This window comes from Trichosurus vulpecula, chromosome 5 (assembly GCF_011100635.1).
Source record: "Trichosurus vulpecula isolate mTriVul1 chromosome 5, mTriVul1.pri, whole genome shotgun sequence".
Lineage (NCBI taxonomy): Eukaryota > Metazoa > Chordata > Mammalia > Diprotodontia > Phalangeridae > Trichosurus > Trichosurus vulpecula.
The window spans coordinates 273,836,466-273,857,819 of NC_050577.1; the positions used below are offsets into that span (position 1 = coordinate 273,836,466).

At 41.4% G+C, this 21,354-nt stretch overlaps 1 protein-coding gene across 1 annotated transcript in view; it reads right to left on the bottom strand.

The window, feature by feature from the left end:
• The window catches only part of SLC4A8 (solute carrier family 4 member 8), a 70,576-nt gene extending 53,914 nt beyond the window's left edge, over positions 1 to 16,662 (bottom strand). The window contains exons 1-4 of the mRNA XM_036759718.1: positions 16,616 to 16,662; positions 3,666 to 3,812; positions 2,942 to 3,077; positions 1,539 to 1,699 (exon numbers count right to left, since the gene is read on the bottom strand). Of these exons, the coding sequence (XP_036615613.1) occupies positions 1,539 to 1,699; positions 2,942 to 3,077; positions 3,666 to 3,783 (415 nt within the window). The 5' untranslated portion in view covers positions 3,784 to 3,812; positions 16,616 to 16,662. The remainder of the gene's footprint in view (positions 1 to 1,538; positions 1,700 to 2,941; positions 3,078 to 3,665; positions 3,813 to 16,615) is intronic.
• Positions 16,663 to 21,354: the final 4,692 nt, after the last annotated feature.

Consider the following 21,354-nt stretch of genomic DNA (forward strand, 5'->3'; position numbering starts at 1 on the left):
AAGATTCCTCTCGGCTCTAACTTTGCAAGACTCGCAGACTCTCAGTCACTGAAACACAGAATTTGAGAGTTAGAAAAGATCTCAGCAGCCATCTAGGCCAACTCACAGCCAAAATGAAATCCCCTTTAGAACATAACAAACAAGCGGTCATCCAGCCTCTGCCTGAAAACCTGCAAGTAGGTCAAGGCAGCCCAGTTTCACTTTTGGAAAGCTCTACTCACTAAGGAGCTTTCGTGACATTCCAGCCTAAGCTGGCTTCTTGATAACCTAGCTCTACTGCTCCTGGTTCTGCTCTTTGGGTCCAAACAAAACAAGTCGAATCCTTCCTCCGTACAATAGCCCTTCAAATACTTGAACATGGCTCATGCTTCCCCTGAGTCTTCTCTTCAAGCTAAATGGCCCCAGTTCCTTCAATCGGTCCCCACATTCTATAGACTTGATGCCAAGGGTGGAGAACCTGCAGCCTTCAGACCACATGTGGCCTTCTAGGTCCTAGGCCTTTTGAATCCAAATTTTACAGAACAAATCCTTAGGATTCTGGATTCAGTCATAAGGCCACACTTGGGGACCCAGAAGGTCACATGTGGCCTGAAGGCCAAAGGTTCCCCACCCCCTGGTCTATAGATTCAAGGCCCTTCATATTCCAGGTTTCCCTCCTCCAGATTCTTTCCAGCTTATTGATGTCCTTCATAAACCATGGTGCTAGAACTGACCACAAGATTCTAGAAGAGTTCTGATCAGGGCAGAATATAGTGGGACGATTATCTATCTATTCCAGGAAGCTGTGCCTCTCATATTCGGCCCAAGATCCCATTAGCTTTTATGATTGCTACATCATGCTGCTGACTTATACTGAGTTAGTGAAAAGAGAGATTTGGGAATTCTTTGTAGATTGAAATTCCTTAAGCATTTTTTATTCCCTATTGATAATGGACGTATAAGGACACTGATAAGGAAAGTACAATGTACTCTAGGTGTACAGTGACTGATCCCGATACTTTGGTTGGTAAATTCCTTTATGGAAATAAATAGCCTACCTTATAAAGTGTTAATTCTTAACATATAATAAATGGCCAATTTGCTGTCAAAAACCTGAAGAATTTCCTATACTTAAGAAGACCACAGAAAAAGAAGCTATCATGATCCCAGAGGAACCATGATGAAGCATGCTACCCACTTCCTTATAGAGAACTGATGGACCCTAAGGTCCACTGGACATAGCTAATATCATAATTTTATTTAACCATGCATATTTTGCACACTCACCTTAGCCAATTACTACCAGGTATCAGGTGTTTTCATCACTGAATGTGTCTGAGGTGGCAACATGGCTCCAGCCCTCCCTAGCTGTTTCCTCTACCACTCAAACACTTTCTACCCATTCCCAAATTCCACACCCATGGCTGGGCAAGTGCCAGAAGCAGTGAACAGGTAAGTTTATTCAAAAAATGCAAGGCAGTCATACAGGCCAATAGAAAGTCAATAGATAGGAGGCCAAGACTGGGTTCTAGTCCTGGTTTGCTCTAGAATACCCCTACCTGAAATTTCTTCAATGCTGTTTGCTCTCATGTCCAGGAGGACTGTTCCATTAATGAGACAGCTCCTCAGCTCAAACAGGCTATGTAATGAAAGAGTGGCCACGTAAGGCTTGCTCCAGCGTTCTCCCCCATCTTCTACATCTTCCTCAAACTTCAACCACCTAAAAGTATTATTTTATAAACATCAAAAATAGGAGAGTAAGTTTCAAGGGGAAGTTGTACAAACAATTTGTAAAAAATACAGAAAGGATCTGGATGATCACGCTGAGCACACTGAGTTCTAATTCACATCTTTTGAGCACTTTTAGAAGCTCCATAAATCCATGGTGCTGTTTTTAACTCAAAGTGTTAACATGTGACTTTAAAAGGTGCATGAAAATAGTCTGAAGAATGAAAGCCATTGTGTTTCCCCTTGACTTTAAGACTACTGGCCTTGTCCGATTCTTCCAATGGAAAAAGGCATCTTGGAGTGAAAAGACATAGGAAGTAGCGCAGGAGAAATGTACCAAGCACAGCCACAGCTGAATTGCTCTCAGTACAGCTCCTCTGAAGCTCACAAAAGCTGGGTCATGCTGTTTTCTGACATTTATCACTTAAGAGCGAGTATTGTGGATTCCCCACATTGCCCAGTGTCCTGGCTAATTTGAGGCGACTTGGAGGGTTAGGAGGGATAGGGCAAAGGAAGAAGAACATCTCATAGGGGCATGTAGTTGTCCGAGGAAGTCTAGTCCTGGGCTGGGATTAAGTTTTCTGTGCTCTCCTAGGAATTCGGCAGCTAGATGGTGCTGTGGATAAACTGCCAGGCTCATCTTCATGAGTTCAAATCTAGCCTCCAGACACTTACTAGCCATGCAGCCCTGGGCAAGTCACTTAACCCTATTTACCTCAATTTCCTTGTCTGTAAAATGAGCTGGGAAAGGAAATGACAAATCACTCTCGTGCCTTTGCCATGACCCAAATAGGGTCATGAAGAGTTGGGCACAAATGAAACAACTGAACAACCCAGGAATTCAGGTTTGGCCTGGGACTTCCAAGATTCTACTGAACAGAAATCCAAAATGATCTCTAAAGAAACAGGACTTGTCTGGGACTTAACTGGGTCTGTTGGGCTCCCAGACTGAGAACAAAAGCCCTTCAGGCCAGCTCTAGACACCGTGATCATCAGGTTCCAGATCAGATGTTCAGAGGAGCTCAAAGTCTCAGCATCTACCTTACTTACTACTAAGTACACTGGGTCATCTGATGTATCCCTGGTTGGGGGAGCAAGGGTAGAGTGAGGAATGGCCTCTGAAACATCAGGAAATTGCATCAGTTATATTTGCTCTTACAAAAAAACATAAGAAGACAGGCTGAAGAGAACTTATATATCCCCATCTTCATCCTGGTTATTTTAAGGTCTTTACCTGGCTGTTTCCTTCCACTCAGCATCCTCTCCTTCCTTCAAACAGATCTCATCCAGTTCTGTGAACAGCTCATGAGGCACATGCTCTTCATCCTCCTCAGTGCCAAGAATGAATTGAACACGCTGGGAGGGTGTGTCTAAGAAATCAGCAAAGAAGGAACATCTGGTCCACGCAGAATGAAAACAGCATCTACTTTCCTCAGCACATCCCAACGATATCCGGACTTTTAGAGATATATCAAAGGCAATACTGAGTACAGAGATCAAAGAGGTTGCTTTTTTGTCAGAAAAAAATGTACTGGGACAGGTTCATGAATATGAAATTTCATTTGCCAAGTCTAGACAGCAGAAAGGAAATAAAAACTTGACAACTACCTCAGACTGATTGGGATCAATATAGATGGTCAATTTAATTCAATATCTTTATCCTCTACCCCTGCCAAAATCAATTACTACCTACTATGGTATGGTTTTTGAACCTGAATTATCAAATTTTTAGGAGTAGAACATCTGGGGGGGGGGGGGTTGTTTTTTAGTAACATGCCTCATTCTTAGAAGTAAGCTCTGAAAAACTACCCACAAATGGATTACAAAATTCAGCCTACCTGGCCAAAGTAGTGAGAGAAATCAAATATTCATTATTTTGATATTACCTATAAGGTTTCATCTTTTCTACTTAAACTTGTAGGGATACCATCTACTGATTCCACCTTGAATATATTTACCGTGGGCAAGAGACCCTTGCCCTTCTTCTCCCTGACTGACAACCTTCCCCCGGCCTCGTCTCCGGTGCTTCTGGCCATGAGTTCTATGATGTCGATGGCTCTGCCGTCCCAAAGGCATCCGGACCCCAACATACAAAGTTCTATGCCCTGGGGAAAAAAGAGAATGTCAGGTGGGGGCCTTTATTTTAAATGGGCCAAAATTTTCATGCATGCAGCAATGTGTATCAGATTTTTAAAATCTTCTGTAACTTAGATATTTCTCTGGTCTTATAAAACCCCCAAAGTTTCTGGAACCTAAGATGCAAGAAAATGTACATGAATTAACGATATGTTGAATCAATCTACATGTTGACTGGGTTGATTTGACACAAACACTAAATGTCAAAATCCACATCTGTTGGACTGAACAATTTCAAGTGTCCAATGCATTCATACTACCTCTGTAGATAGCAATGAGCCTTGAAAGCAGGCTCCACAGATGCTGTAGTAAACCACCATCCTTTCCCCCTACATGGCTAGACTCCCTGTCAGGTATTCAACGAATAATAGATATAGGAGACAAGTGAGGAGGTGCTAATAGCCAAATTAGTAGGAAAATGAAGCTTGAGGATTGATGGAGAGGTATTAAAAGAAATGAACAAAAGGAGACGGAGTCCATCAAGTATTTGTTTATTGAGTATCCCCAAGGTATATGACGTTCCATGTAATAGTGGGTACAAAGTAAGGAGCAGATACAGTCTTATTCTAAAGGATTTTCTAGAATCAAAAAGGAAGACAAGCATAACACCATCAATATAAATGATTTCGATATGTGCAGGTCACTGCAGCACTTACAAGGGGACTGGTGATCTTCTTGTCTGTAATTCCACAAAAGTATTTCAGTATGTGTTAATCTAGAACCTTCTGGAAAAGGCAGGCCTTGAAGAAAAAAAAATCACTAACTCTTTCTGGCTGCTTTTCCTGGCAAAGAAAGGAAATATTCTCCCTGATATCTGAAGGCTTCATCAGAGGTGAGCCTGGGCTCTTGAAGGTGAGGTCAGTAGGATATAGGTTCTGGCAAGTGCTTACCAAGCCAAATAATACAAAGTATGTAATGAGTGGGCATGGGCTATAGAGTCCTTCCCAAGGAACATATGCTGGACCCTCCCTTGGAAACTTCTGAGGACTCCAAGGACATGACAGACTCAAGACCAAAAAAGGGCTTGGTGCTTTGAGATGATGAAGCCGTCCCCTCACTGGCCAGTGAACAGGAATCACTGCTGACTCGCTCAGTGGGTCTGTCAGAGGGTAACAGAGTAGCCACAGTCACAGTCGTAAGAAGAGGAGAGCTTTAGAGCTGGAAGGGACCTTCTCGATCATCTGTCCAATTCCAGCATGTGACAGATAAGGAGACTAATGTCTAATGATGCCCATATCAGAGGAAGATATCTGGGCACAGAGACAATGATCTTTCCATTGAAAAGGCTTTGAACATGGGCCATAAGCTAAAGTACAGCCTAGAAAAAGTTCAGAAAGGTTCATCAACAGATCGTTCATAGGAGGATGAATTTTTCAGCCACAGCAACTCTCAGACCCCATCTGCTAAGGTAGTGAAAGGCTGTACTATGTGTCAGGACAATGGAATATTGATATCAATGATGTTGCAGATCCTGGAAGATGGAAAATGTCTGAGGTGGAGAAATTGGAGAAGCACTATTGTGGCTCTTCTTTGGGGGCTGTATACCTGCCCCCTCTTATGGAACAGAGGCTAACCCACTCTGGATCACCCTGACTAGCATCCTCTCCCTTTATTGTCTTGCCTCTATAAAGTCTCTATAGAAACTCTATATAAGTCTCTATAAAGGCTTAAAGGATATGAGGGAGAGGGGCTAGGCAGAGAAGAACACAGGGTTCAGTGGCAGCTTGGTCAGGTTTGATGGCACTAAAGGGAAAGTGAATAAATCACTGAAGTTCCTACAAGTGGTAATTTATACCTCCGACCTTCATCTTGTATCAGAATGTTCTTGCACTGACATGTTTGAAGAACATTTGGAGGAGGAGATTTTTGGCCCTGATACATTCATCTTGCAACTTGAAGGAAACAAAATTACTGAGCTAGGAAGAAGTATTTACTTTCAGGCACATATGAGTGGGTTTCTAGGCCATCAGTGTAAAGTTATGAACCAGATGAAAAATTTCTGTATCTGTTTTACACACTGGACCCAGAACTGAAAGACCTTGGCAGTAAAACTAGGTTAGATGATTATGATGCATCAGGAGGGCAAACCACTGGCTTTTTGTCAGTCCTGAAGTTAAGAATGGGTTTTTTTCCCATTTTTCAATACAATAAAAGTTTATTTTTAAATGTTAAAAACATTCTTAGCTCTCAGGCCACCAGCTGGAGAGCCTGTGGTAGCCTGCCAGCCCCTGCTCTACAATGATCGGTGGTATAAGTAATAACGGGCTGACAGTTCCATGGCACTTACAACTAGCCTATCTGAGCCTCACAACAACCCTGTGAGGTGGACACTGCAGAGATTATTTCCATTTTACACATGAAGAAAGTGAAGCTCAGAGAGGGTTAAGTGACTTGCTTGGGGCCAAACAGGTAATAAGTTTCAGAGACAAGATCTGAACCGAGCTTCTCTTGACTCAGGGTGCAGCGCTCTATTCCCTATACCTTGATGCCTCTCAGGTTTGATCCTCGAGTTCAACTTTAATGGATTCATAGATATCATGGAATATTACTGCTAGAAGGGATTTTAGAGATTATCGACTCCAAACCCTCCATTTTCCAGATGAGCAAACTGAGTCAAGACATTGATTTGCCTTAGACCACAATAATTAGCACAACCAAGATCTGAACCTAGACCATTTGATTCCAAAGTCAGGGCACTTTCTACTACACCAATTACTTTATCAAACATGTCCTACAGTAGAGAGTCAAATGTCTCTAGATCCAACTGGTCCCAGTAGAGACAAGCAAGAACTGAAAGAATATCTTTTTTTTTCTGTGACTTTTTTTCTTTCTTTTTTAAATTTATTTAATATATTTAGTTTTCAGCATTGATTTTCACAAAAGTTTGAATTACACCCCCCACTCCAAGATGGTGTATATTCTGGTTGCCCCATTCCCCACTCAGCCCTCCCATCTGTCACCCCACTCCCCTCCCATCCCCCTTCCCCTTCTTCTCTTGTAGGGCAAGATAAATTTCTATGCCCCATTGCCTGTGTATCTTATTTCCTAGTTGCATGTAAAAACTTGTTTTTGTTGTTGTTGTTTTTGAATGTCTGTTTTTAAAACTTTGAGTTCCAAATTCTCTCCCCTCTTCCCTCCCCACCCACCCTCCCTAAGAAGGCAAGCAATTCAACATAGGCCACATGCGTATCATTATGTAAAACCCTTCCACAATACTCGTGTTGTGAAAGATTAACTATGTTTTGCTCCCTCCTAACCTATCCCCCTTTATTCAATTTTCTCCCTTGACCCTGTCCCTTTTCGAAAGTGTTTGTTTTTGATTACCTCCTCCCCTCCATCTGCCCTCCCTTCTATCATCCCCCCTTTTTTATCTCCTTCCTTCTTCTTTCCTGTGGGGTAAGATACCCAATTGAATGTGTATGGCATTCCCTCCTCAAGTCAAATCCGATGAGAGCAAGATTTACTCATTCCCCCTCACCTGCCCCCTCTTCCCTTCCTACAGAACCACTTTTTATTGCCACTTTTATGCGAGATAATTTACCCCATTCTATCTCTCCCTCTCTCCCTCTCTCAATATATTCCTCTCTTATCCCTTAAATTGATTTTATTTTTTTAGATATCATCCCTTCATATTCAACTCACCCTGTGCCCTTTGTGTGTGTGTATATATATATACACACATATATTTATATATACCTACATATATACATACATAGACACACACATATGTGTATATATATGTATACACATATATATATATGCATATTCCTTTCAGCTACTATGATATTGAGGTCTCATGAATCATACACATCATCTTTTTATGTAGGCATGTAAACAAAACAGTTCAACTTTATTAAGTCCCTTATGATTTCTCTTTCTTGTTTACCTTTTCATGCTTCTCTTGATTCTTGTGTTTGAAAGTCAAATTTTCTATTCAGCTCTGGTCTTTTCACTGAGAAATCTTGAAAGTCCTCTATTTTATTAAAAATCCATATTTTGCCTTGGAGCATGATACTCAGTTTTGCTGGGTAGGTGATTCTTGGTTTTAATCCTAGCTCCACTGACCTCCGGAATATCATATTCCAAGCCCTTCAGTCCCTTAATGTGGAAGCTGCCAGATCCTGTGTTATCTTGATTGTTTTTCCACAGCATTCAAATTGTTTCTTTCTGGCTGCTTACACCATTTTCTCCTTGACCTGGGAGCTCTGGAATTTGGCAACAATGTTCCTAGGAGTTTTCTTTTTGGGATCTATTTGAGGAGGCAATCTGTGGATTCTTTTCATTTCTATTTTACCCTCTGGCTCTAGAATATCAGGGCAATTCTCCTTGATAATTTCTTGAAAGATGATATCTAGGCTCTTTTTTTTGATCATGGCTTTCAGGTAGTCCAATAATTTTTAAATTATGCCTCCTGGATCTATTTTCTAGGTCAGTGGTTTTTCCAATGAGATATTTCACATTGTCTTCCATTTTTTCATTCTTTTGGTTCTGTTTTATAATATCTTGATTTCTCATCAAGTCACTAGCTTCCACTTGCTCCAATCTCATTTTTAAGGTAGTATTTTCTTCAGTGGTCTTTTGGACCTCCTTTTCCATTTGGCTAATTCTGCCTTTCAAGGCATTCTTCTCCTCATTGGCTTTTGGAGCTCTTTTGCCATTTGAGTTAGTCTATTTTTTAAAGTGTTGTTTTCTTCAATATTTTTTTCAGTATTTTTGGGCCTCCTTTAGCAAGTCATTGACTTGTTTTTCATGGTTTTCTTGCATCGTTCTCATTTCTCATCCCAATTTTTCCTCTACTTCTCTAACTTGCTTTCCCAACTCCTTTCTTAGCTCTTCCATGGCCTGAGACCAGTCCATGTTTTTCTTGGAGGCATTTGGTGTAGGCTCTGGCACTTTGTTGACTTCTTCAGGCCATATGTTTTGGTCTTCTTTGTCACCAAAGAAAGATTCCAAAGTCTGAGACTGAATCTGGGTGTGTTTTCGCTGCCTGGCCATGTTCCCAGCCAACTTACTTGACCCTTGAGTTTTTCATCGGGGTATGACTGCTCGTAGAGCAAAGAGTACCTTGTTCCAAGCTTGAGGGGATGCACTGTTGATTTCAGAGCTATTTCGATACAGGAGCTCTGCCACCCCAGCACTCCTCCTTCCTCAAGAACCACCAACCCGGACCTGATATAAATCTTCAGCAGGCTCTTCACTCCTGCTCTGATCCGCCACTTGATTCCTCCCACCACGTGGGCCTGGGGCCGGAAGTAACTGCAGCTGTAGTTATGTAGCTGCACCTTCCCCGCTGCCCCTGGGGCAGTGGCTGAACCGAACTCTTTCCCCCGCAGCTTTTCCCACTAACCTTCTCTGTTGTCTTTGGTGTTTGTGGGTTGAGAAGTCTGGTAACTGCCACAGCTCACTGATTCAGGGTGCTAGGGCCTGTCCTGCCCGGCTCCTGGTCTGGTTGGTCCTGCTGCCTCCCATGCTGAGCTCTGCTCCCCTCTACTCTGTCCATGCGCCATAGACCTCATCCAGCGACCATCCAGGCTGTCCTGGGCTGGATCCCTGCTTCCCTCTGCTATTTTGTGGGTTCTGCAGTTCTGGGATTTGTTCAGAGCCATTTTTTCTAGGTTTTTGGAGGGACCTGGCAGGGAGCTCATGCAAATCCCTGCTTTCCAGCTGCCATCTTGGCTCCACCCCCCAAGAATATCTTTTTTTAACAGCAGGGCAATATCCTAATCCCTATAGAAACACTGAGAAAAAGACCACATCCTTCCTCTTTTCCCACATGCTAACAGAAGGTGTTGTAGATGCAACTTGAGTTACCATGGAGATGAGGGATGCTCAACTAAGATGCTATTACAAAGTCCACTAGTTAGTGACATTTTGGAACTGGGATTTCAGGCATAGCACCTACTGGAGCATCTCTCATCCCCATGGTAATCCAGCGATGCTTCCACCAACCTAGCTTGCACATACAAATGTCTTTGTTTTTTCCTGGAGGCTCAACTAATATGGTGCTTATATTCTTTTGCTTTGTGAGGCAAGCCTATAATTCCTGCTACTGAGACTGTGAATCACTTGAGCTCAGGAGTTTTGAGCTACAGTTGACCTAAAGTTGATCAAGGTTCTGTACCAGTATGGAAAGACCCAAGGAGCAGGGCACCATGAGGCTGCCTAATGAGGAGCAAACAGATCCAGAACAGCAACAGAGCAGCTCTAATCTTCCCTACTGATCAGTAGTGGGATTGGGTCAGTAAATGGCCTCTGTACTTCCAGCATGGGCAACCTAATCTCAAGAAAGAAGTGATTGGTTATTATAATAACCCACTTTCATACAGTGTTTTTAGGTTTGCAAAATATATTACATATATTTTTATTTTATTGCTAGCAGTTAAATGGTGATTACTTCTTTTGCTAACTTCACAAACTATTAAGTAAAATGAAAAAAGAATGTTAGGCTAGATCATCATGAAGTTTCTTTCTTTCTTTCTTTTGGAGGCAATCAGGGTTAAGGGACCTGCCCAGGGTCACACAGCTGGTAAGTGTTTGACACTGGATCTGAACTCAGGTCCTCCTGACTCCAGGGCCAGTGCTCTATCCACTGTGCCACATAGCTAGCCCACAAATGTTTTTTCCGAAGTTAAATTTCTTCAATTTTATGATGACAAGTTCCAGGATTCTGTCTAGGTTTTAGGGCACTACTCTTAGAAACCAGAGGATTCTTGGGAAAAGAGTTGATGAATGGCTTCCTCATCCTTCCTGCTACAGAAGGGTTCCAGAGTTGCCCTACACTTGTCTTTTCCATTAATCCAGTCCTCTCTTTCCAGGTCAGTTACTCCTAAACCATTCCAAATACTACCTAATTTATGAAAGAAGCAACACGATGAAAGTGCGATGCATCTGGAGGCCACAGACAGGTTTGCATCCTGGCTTTGACTCTTCTAGGCTGTGTGACTCTGTCCAAGTCACTTAATGTCTCTGACTCTCAGTTTCCTCATCTGTAAAACAGGGATACATACCACCTACCCATAGGATTGTTGTGAAGAAAGTATTTTTTAAATCTTAAAACGGTATTATATTGGGCAGTGGAGGGTTCCAGACCTGTGATTTCATCAGCGTCAGGAAGTTCCAGTGTGGACATTTCTTCCTCTCCTGCTAATCTACAATTTAAAGTCTTAGACACTTGCTAAATATTAGATGTTATTATTACAAAGACCTTGAGGGAGACCTACATCCTATCCTTACAAACCCAAAGTCTGATGATGGAACAAACCAAAGCCCAAGACTGAAAGAACATAAACATCCTTATAAAGGCTTTACAGGAATGCTTCATATTTCTCACTACTCTCCCATTCACAGTGTACAGACATCTGGTACGGTCTCCTGCCCTCTTCTATTTGAGCTGGAAGGTTCCACGCACTGCTCAAAATTAACAACTGTTCTCTTTACCCCAAAGATATAACTTTATACGTGTGTGTATACACATATGTATGTACATACATATACGTATATGTATGTATATATACACATAACTACTGTGGATATTTAGTGATAAATCTGGAAACAAGTGAGGTGTAAAGGGGAAAGAGGTCCCTTGGGTCCCTTAGGCACAGTAAGGAGACAACTGAAAACTTCCTTGATTTCTGTCATTTGAGGGAGTGAACTTTTGTTAATTTACTAAATGCATTTGATGCTGAAGAAATTCCCTCAGCAATCTATTCAACAAACATTTATTAAGAGTTTACTTCGTGCCACTAGAGTTATCACCTTTACAGAATACACTTTCATGGTTCAACACAGAAATAAGCAGAAATAAGAATAAGCTCTGCCCATGAGCTAAAAGCATAAAAGAAAGCTTAAAAGGGTGGGGCTAAAGTATAATCAACTGATAAACCTAAAAGATGTTGAATATACTTGGCCTCTTCTTTCTTTCTCTTTTTAATTGTGTTTTTTTTTTTACAGAAAATTTTATCTACTTGAGAGACTCAGTCTCCCTGTGCATGTTCTCTAAGAGGACATCTCAACAGTAGGAAATAACAGGTTATGAAGGTGGGAAGGGTGATGGAATGACCACTGAAAAAGAGGATGGCACCAATGCCAATTTGGGAGACCTAATGGAATTGTGGCTGCTGTTTATAAGTCTAAAATAAAATATGAGTTTTCAGATAGCAGCCTGTGGGCATTTTGCTGAGTGCTCATCTATTCTCCCTCACATTCATTCTCCTTCTCTATGGACTCTTACATTCAGGCTTCACTATCTGTAACCTTGCAGATATTCATTCACCCTTACTCCCATGACTGTCCCACCCACTTTCAAAACTGGGTATCTGTGCAGATAGATCCATATCTATGTATCTGTGAAGGCCTACCTATGAGAAACAGTGAGAGTACCTGGGGGCGCGGGGTGGGGGGGTTGTCTACATATAGTTTGCTAGTGGTTTGTGACTGAAGCATGTGAACCAGTAGCAAGATCAGGATTTGACAGAACAAGTGTGACTGTCTAAGTGAAAATGGTGGTGGATGGGGTTGCTCCAGTTCATGGACAGACATCCATAAAACCTTTACAAAATTGCATACAATCCAGTGTATATAAATTGGGCACTCACACAAAGCTCATTCCCATGAGAAATGATTCATTTGGACCTCTACTCCAATCAGTATTAATCGGCTTGAAACTTTACATAAATCATATAGGGATAATTAGATGATTGGTTCTTACAGTAGGCCTCAAACTTCAATCTAACATTCACTACTTTTCAGTTTTGAAGTTCACTTGCACAACGACAAGAATGCTGACAAGAATATCTCAATCTTGTTTTGCTCAAATTCCATGTCCAAGCCTAGCATGGTTGGCAAGGTATGGAAAGTCCTGCAATTCATTTTTGGTATCTCTATACTACCCATACCATCCCCTCTTGCCCAACATGAGGAAGAATCCATTCATCTTATGATCAGTTAGTCAGAAGAGATGCGCTTTGTCCAATCTGTGATCCCCTGCTGATACACCGTTTTTTGGCTGGATCCTCAAAACAAGTTCTATCAACCAATGGGATTCTGTATTTTCCTTTGCCTCTCTTGAGTGTCCAGATATCAAACCCTACAAAAAACAAGACCCTGGGGAACAGGGGCATCTCAGATCATGAGGAAGATCTGAGATTCCCTTCATTAGAGAGGATCATGGCCCCTTTAATAAAGTGCTATTGGCTTGGAGATGTTTTTCTTGCAGATTGGACAATTTTGGACACCACATCCCTATGGACAAAGGGATTTTATCGCATCCCTTGAGCTTACAATTTGAATCAGGGTAGGTAATAGCAAGGGAATAATCCAACAACTTAGGCAGAACTTTCAGATATGATTCTTAACTCAAATGAAACCTTATCAGGAGAAAATAAACTCATCCTAGTATTCACCACTCTAAAACATCAGAGACAATCCATCAGAAAAAATGAGAATAAATGACTCAACAACCCGACAAACTGGATTTATATTCCCTTCTCTTTAGTGTACATTATGTTAGTACTTTATCTCTCCATTTCCTATACATAAAGAAAAAGGTTACGGTTCACCTTCTGATGAAAGTTTGTGGCAAAAAAGGATGGAGGAAGCCCATAATTCCAAAAAACTAAGCATGTACAAAGACCAAGTATTTAAAGTAGTACCGAAAGGGAGTTAAGAGAATGGGCTTAGTGATATGGAATGTGTACAAAGAACAAAACCTCAGCAACCACCACCTGCTAGCAAAGGAATACATTACAGCATCCCCAGAGGGTGTCATCATCACTTGCTTTTTAGCCATAGAAGAGGCAGCACAAATGGAGAATTAATGATTCTGCCATCTCATGTTTTGAATTAAAGGGACTAAACACCCTATTTTAGGTAGGCTGGCCCAGGTTTTAATCAGTACAAAACTGTCCCCAGTATATACTTTTCTGACACTCTCCCCAATTCTGAAAGGTCTCAGACTTCCTCATGCGACACAGACAGGGTCTAGGGCTACTGATCCTAATCTCCAGACTCCTGGTATCTGAGCTGGAGCCAAGAGTTAAGTGCTTTAGGGAAAGAAGGCTAGAGCCAGAGAGAAGCAAACACTGAGGGATAGAGATGGAGGGTTGAGAGATGAGCCTGAATATGGAACAGGACAGCAAAACTCCTCAGAGAATAAGTGGGTACATCAGTTGGTAAACAAGCAAGAGATGTGTTGGCTGGGAGCTTAGAGGAAATAATCAGGTAGGATAAAGGAAAATGATGGAAACTGTGGCCAATGTTCCCTTTCCCTTCTTTCTCTTTCTCTTCTTTTCATGGGGGTCCTTTGATACCCAGCCAGAGAACTTTCTTTATTAACTGTGAAAATATGACTAGTCTATTAAAGAAGTTTCAAAATTAGCCAAGACACACTAGTGATCTCCACAAAGCAGGCAGGTCAGGCAAATTCAATGACGCCATGCTATTTTCTAGCAAGAGTTTTAGGGGAGTGAGGCTCTTCCCAGAGTGAGGGCAGCAGCAGGAAGGGAGCTTCCTGATGTCCAGTGGAGAGGTGCTGAGCCCCGCTTAGCTACCTTGTCCCTACTCATACTGGCTTAGCTGGTCAGTCCATATACCTCATGTGCAATCGAGGTGTTCTGGGTTTGAGTGACCAGGGTCATGCTGTACTACAGAGGACACAGGAGCCAACTCCATCAGCCAGGCTCCTTTTGATAGGCATCCAGTTAGAATTCCCATCCCTTTCAAATGTCAGCATTTCCCTCTGAGAAATGGAACTCAAACAATGACTCTTGGACAGCTTCCCTGCCCCCCACTCCCTCTGTGACCTCTGTATGGTGACAAGGGCTTGAAGTCCTTGAATCATGTTTTTATTGCATTGGAGGGGTGGCCACACGCTGGGCTGGAAGAATGAATGATATTTGTCCCTCCCAAGGGGAGCCTGTGACCAGACTGGGCCCAAAGTAAAAGACTGGGGGTATGGACATTACTGTTCCTTCTTATCCTCCTCTAAAAGTAGGAAAAAGAATTTCTCCAACGGGTAACAAACCAAATGTCCATTTTGCTTTTGTGGTCCTTAGGACAGTGCCCTTGCTTAGGATGGACACTCCAATGACAAGCAGCACAATCAGTTTCAGGCACGTGTAAGTCTGATGCCTTAGATCCTTTTAACACAGCAGGGAAAGTTATTGAGATTTGCCAACCCTGTTCACTCGTGAGCCAAGTATAGGTTGCCATCAGAGTTATATTGTACAAGCACAAGAGTCCTGAATGACCCTGGGAAGGGGGATAAGGCTTTGGGACGATCAACAGCAATGAGCCAGAAGGAACATTTCTGCATGTGACAGGAAAAGCTCAGAGCAGGAAGGCCACAGGTGAAAGAGGAAGAGGAGGAAGCAGAGGAGCCACAGGACGTGGGTTCAAATCCCACTCTGTAACTTGCCATCTGTGTGACCTTGGGCAAGTCACGTCACTTCTCTCAGCCTCAGTTTCTCTATTTGTAAAATGAGGAGATGGGGCTAGATGACCTCTGATTAATCAGTTGTGCCAGGTATTGTACAAAAACTGAAGATGGAAAGGCAAAAAAAAAAAATAGAAACAATTCCTACGCTCCAGGGACTTATATTCTATTGCGGGAAACGATAGGTACAATAAATACATATAGGATACAGAATGCCTCTTCTAGCTCTAAACCTGTGTTTATGAGACACCAAAACACTAGCTCATTCAAACACAAATACAACACGGGAGGCGGAGCAAAGAAGGGGAACAAGCAGAGGAACCTAAAAAAGGCGTCCTTAGATCTCTCCAGACATCATCAGAAGCACAGGCCTGAGTTTAGATCCAGACTCAGACACTTCCTTGCTGTATGTCACTTCACCTGTCTGCCTCAGTCTGCTCAACATAAAACAGGGATAATAACAGCACCAGGGAGGTTACGAGGATCCTGGGAGACAATCTGTAAAGTGCTTAGCACAGCACCCAGAACATTGTAGGTGCTATATAAATGCTGGTTCCCTTCCCTTCCTCTTTTTGTTTGGTTTCCCACGTAAATATGTGGTACGGAGGGAAAGCTGAGCGTGTCCAACAGGCAGCTTTTCATTTTCTATTTGAGGTAATAACAACTTAAGAGAAATTAATATTACAAAGAGTAGAGGAAGCATTGGAGAATCTGGGTGGAAATGAATAAATAAAAGATCTACTATGTGCAAAGAATTGTGGATACAAGTAGAAAAGCACGACAGTCCTTCATTAACAGTCAAGGAGCTCTTATTCTAAGAGGAGGCAACCCACATAGGAGGGCCCAGCGGCCCTGGGGTACAGCGGCTGCTGAGACAATGAGGCCAGGTGGCCCAGATGGCTAATAATGCAGTCTGGCTAGAGTGTCGAGGGGAGATAAGGCTGAGGGACAGACATCTTCTTCAGCATCATTTCAACGGGTAAAAACCAGACCCATTTCTGATGAAGAGCCACTTGCCCGTGCCAACCACTTCTGTGAAGAGAGCTTTGTCTTGGGAGGCGTCAGTCACCGCGGTTGCCACCAAAGCAGGGGCTGTGGGGACAGCAGAGGGAGTTGCCAGAACCACTAGAAATATTGTGGGTTAAATGGAATGTTTGCAGCCAAGAGAGTTTTAAGAGCTGCTTACGAGGTTTCTCTAAATGGAATTTTTACGATTCTTTGTGGCTGGTTAGGAAGTGATAAACAGGTTTTTCCTTCACATTACTAAGTGTTCATGAAATAGGTCCTTCAGTAACATCAATCTTTTTGATTACTATAGAAAATGGCAGGCTCAGATCTTACCTTCCAGCTCTTCTTTTTCATAGTGAATATTAAGAATAGTACTGGTCCCTCCTTGGTCCACAACTGCTTCTTCATCTGGTCTCTAAAAAATGAATAAAGAGGATATATACCAATTACATTCTCCTTGTTATCTCTGACTCTGTCTCTGCCTCTCTCTGTCTCTGCCTTTCTCTGTATTTCTCTCACCTTTGATATACTCCTTTCCTTAAGATTCATTTGGGAGGGTGGGGCATAGAAATCACTTCTCAGTGTTCCCACCCTCCCACCTCTACCGTTCCTACACACGTAAGGAATCAGGACTGCCAGCATGTGTAACATTCTGCTCTTAGAGTCCACCTTGGGTACTAACTTCAGTCATTTAGAACCAGTATTGGCCATAGTATTATACTTGAATTCTGTTGTTTTTTAATGTTCTCTTCATTTACACAACTGTAGTCATTAGGTATATTTGGGTTCTGTCTTTCTTCTCTTTTGGTTTTTTTATTAGTTTATTTATTTTTAGTTTTCAACATTCACTTCCATAAGTTTTAAATTTTCTCCCCCTCTCTCCCACCTCCTTCCCTAAGATGAATTGCAATAATATGGGCTCTACATATACATTTCAATTAAACATATTTTCACATTAGTCATGTCGTATAGAAGAATTACAACGAATGAGAGAAACCATGAGAAAGAAAAAAAAACAAAAAAATAAAATAGTCTGCTTTGCTCTGCATTCAGAATTCATAGTTCCCTCTCTGGATGTGGATGGCATTTTCCATCATGAGTCCTTTGGGATTGTTTTAGGTCCTTGCATTGTTAGGAAGGGCTAAGTCTATCAAAATCAGTCATCACACACTGTGGCTGTTACTGTGTACAATGTTCTCCCGGTTCTGCTCACTTCACTCAGCATCAGTTCATATAAATCTTTCCAGGTTTTTCTGAAATCTGCCTGCTCACCATTTCTTATAGCCCAATAGTGTTTCATTACATTCATATACCACAACTTGTTCAGCCATTCCCTCATTGACAGGCATCCCTTCAATTTCTAGCTCTTGGCCACCACAAAGAAAGCTGCTATAAATATTTTTGTACGTGTGGTTCCTTTTCCCATTGGTTCTGCTTTTTCCATCCTGCATTGGTTCATACAAATCTTCCCATGTTTCTCTGATTCATATTCATCATTCATATTCATCATTACTTATGGCCCCCAAACTTCCATTATATTCATTTATCACAGTTTGTTCATTTATAAGCCAAATGACAAAAAGTTTGTTTCTGGCTTTTTGATACTTCAAGTAGCATTGCTATGAATATTTTGGTATGTATATGATACCTTTCTTTCAGTCCATGACCTCTTTGGAGTTTAAACCCAGTAGTGTTATCCTAGAGTTTTCCAAAATAGTTGCATGCACCCCCAGCTCCATCAACACAATTTATTTCCAACTTGCTCTACCTTTGCCAATTTGATGAGCACTCCCTTCTTTTCTGAGATTCTTTCCTCCTTGATCTCAGTGACACTAAACACTACACTGACTCCCACATCTCTTCCCCCTCAGGGTCCATCTCCTTCAGTAACTCTGGACCCCAGCTATGAGTGTTTCATAAGGAAGAACGCTCTGTTCCTCTTTCCTTACAATTTATCTCTCTGAGAATTCTTCCTTCACTCTCAAGGCTCTGACTCCCCCTTTTATGCTGATGATTCCTAAATTGAAGTCAATCACATTCTCTAATAACTATACAGAAATCCTACTTCAAACTCCCATTTCTAACACTAAACTTTCCTCCTGTTACTCCATTACTTCCCCAATTCTGTCAATGACATCATTTCCCAGATAACCAGACCTAAAATGTAAGTGTTATCTTTGACTCCTCCCATTGCAGAGCAAATAAAAAATTAATCATCACTTTTTATTGTTCCTTCATTATGTCTCTTGAATTCATTCCCTCCTTTCCATTCCCTTTGCCAACAGTCTAATCCTCACCTCATCCCTGATAACTGGAACTGCTTCTTGGCTCATTTCTTTGCCTCTAATCTCCCAATCTATCTTGCACACCCCTGACAGATTAGCCTTCTTAAAATACCACTTTATTCACGTGATTTGCTGTTCAAAAATATTTTACTTTGACCCCCCATTGCCCACAGGATAAAATCCAAAGTCCTTAATGTGTTATTCAAGGCCCTCCATGATCACTCCAATCCATGTGGGACATCTTATCTCTTACTATTCTCCTTTATAAACGCTCTCCTCCAGACAGAAAGGACTAGTCACCAATCCTAGAACATGTCATATACATTCCTGCCTCTATGCTTTTCCTCATGTCATTCTCCCTTGGGCAACATTCATCTATTTCTTTCTATCTATCCAATTCCTCTCCCTCTTTCAAAGCCCAGCTTAGAACCCTTCTTCTCCATAAAGCCCTTTCCTGACCACTCCCAACCCCAGTGATCTCTCTGTCCTGGGAATTCCTATGGCAGTTGTCTTGCCCTTGCATTGTAGGTATTTACATTCATGCCTTATGTTCTTTGCTAAATTTTAAGCTACTTGAGAGCTGGGGTTATGTCATACTCATCTTTATATTCCCTGAAGTACTTATCACACAGTGCCTTGAACTGAACAACAGGCACTGAAAATGTCTATTCAATGAATATCTGTACCTATCATTTGATGCTTAATCTTACACTATTTTTGGTCACTCCCATAAAAGTTCCAGAGCAGTAATTCTTATAAGTATATGCTTATATCTCCTCAATCAGATTTTAGGTTCCTCAGAGGACAAGGCTATACCTTGTACCCACCAAAGCATCTAGCACAGTGAAATGGTGCCTGCTTGATAGTCACTGAATGAATAAAAATTAAATTTCAATGACAAGATTCACTGACTTTTGCTCTATAAGGAAAAAAATGAAAAAAGGAGACAATTATATAGAAAATTCAAACAAAACAATCTGCTACTAGTGGAAATTAGGCATGGGGTGGGGTAGACTTCAATAATTCAGATTGGCTATCTGTGGGCCGAATTCACTGAAAACTGTTTATCTCTTCATTTTACTCTGTCAGAGAAGCCACAATCAGTATCAAAAGCATGTGAAAGGTCAACCATGCATGATCAGAGTGCAGCTTTATTAGTCTATGTTAATTGAAGATTCGATATCTACCAATTAGTTATTGTTTTTCTATGATATCATCAAATTCCTCAACCTAAAAAGAAAAACTATAGAAAAAACCTTGTCTCTTATTTTTTTCCTTTTATTCTTTTTTTATCTCCTTCCATTCCATACAGTCAGTGAATGTGAATTAAATTAGGAGGGACAGGCTCTAAGAACTTAAAATAACAATAAAGGAAAAAATGGTCAAGGGGTTAAATACACACAAAATACTGCAATAGAATGTCACTGATGAAGAATGGACACTGATGACAGGAAAGAATAAAGGCCTTGAAACAAAAAGGATTGTAATAAGCCTTGAACCTGGATGAATCACAGCTGAAAAGCAGCCCAAAGCATACTGCTATGGGACAAATTAAAAGGCAGAAGTAGGGATAGATCTTGGATCCTGGAATCACTTAAGGAACAGAAGCAACAAAATAGAAAGGATCAGAGGCTGAAATGGAGATCATATCTGCCTGGATGTTTCCACTTCCAAACTTCCTTTTCTGAGTCCTGGTAATTGCAGTTAGGAAAACTGACCAGTCCACCATTCACTGACTTAACCTACTCATGCATCCTTTCAACAGTTCCCAAGCTCTTTACCACCTCCTTTATCCTCAGTATCTCATTGGATTCTAGCTCCTTAGTGAACTTACACCAATGACTTCATGCCACAGAGCCTCAAGGCCTCATTCACCTTCACCTCCCTACTGATCCCTGACACCTATAAAGCAAGTAAGAAACTTGATCTGCAGGCTGCTGGTGCCAAAAGGCCAAAAGGGTTGTGTGTCAAAGGATTTGGGTTCAAATTCCCAATCTACCTCTTACTACCTTTTGTAACCTTGGACAAATCACTTAACCTCTCCAGTAGTTAGTTTCATCATCTTTGTAATGAGGGGGTTGGACTAGATCAAGGGTCTTAACCTGGGGTCCATAAAGCCTCCCCATGGCTTTAGTGAATTTGTATGGTGGGGGGAATTACATCCTTACTTCAATATAATTGGTTTCCTTCGTAATCCTATGTATTTTATTTTATGTATTTAAAAGCATTATGCTGAGAAAGAATTCATAGGCTCCCATCAGATTTCTAATGAGGTCCATGGTACAAAAAGAGGTTAAGAACCACTAGATTAGAACATTTCCAGTGTCCCTTCAAGCTCTAAGTCTATGACCCTCTGATGAGTTTCCCCCCATTGATGCTCCAAATGTCTTGCCCACAACAGACACTGGCTCTTAAATGATCAATTGGTTGCCATCCTGAGTTTAGCGCTGCCTTCTATAAACCTTAAGTGTTTCAAGTAGTGAGTTGGGACTTTCAGATTTCCTACTGAATTACCATTCAGACAGGTTCTTGTTATTCAGCAGAGATTTCTTGTCAGTACATTGTAGTCTCCTAATCACTAAGTTAATAGTACACTAGTTACTACTTTGTGAGAAAAACAAACAAGTGCTATTCTTCAATATTAATTGCAGTTACTAGCTGCAGATTTAAGATAAACATGGTTACCTTTCAGTTTCCTGATTACTAATGCTTCAGATAGCCACTCTAAGACTAACTATTTACCTGGCCAAAGCAAAATAGTGAGCAAAGACAATTACTTTGGTAATT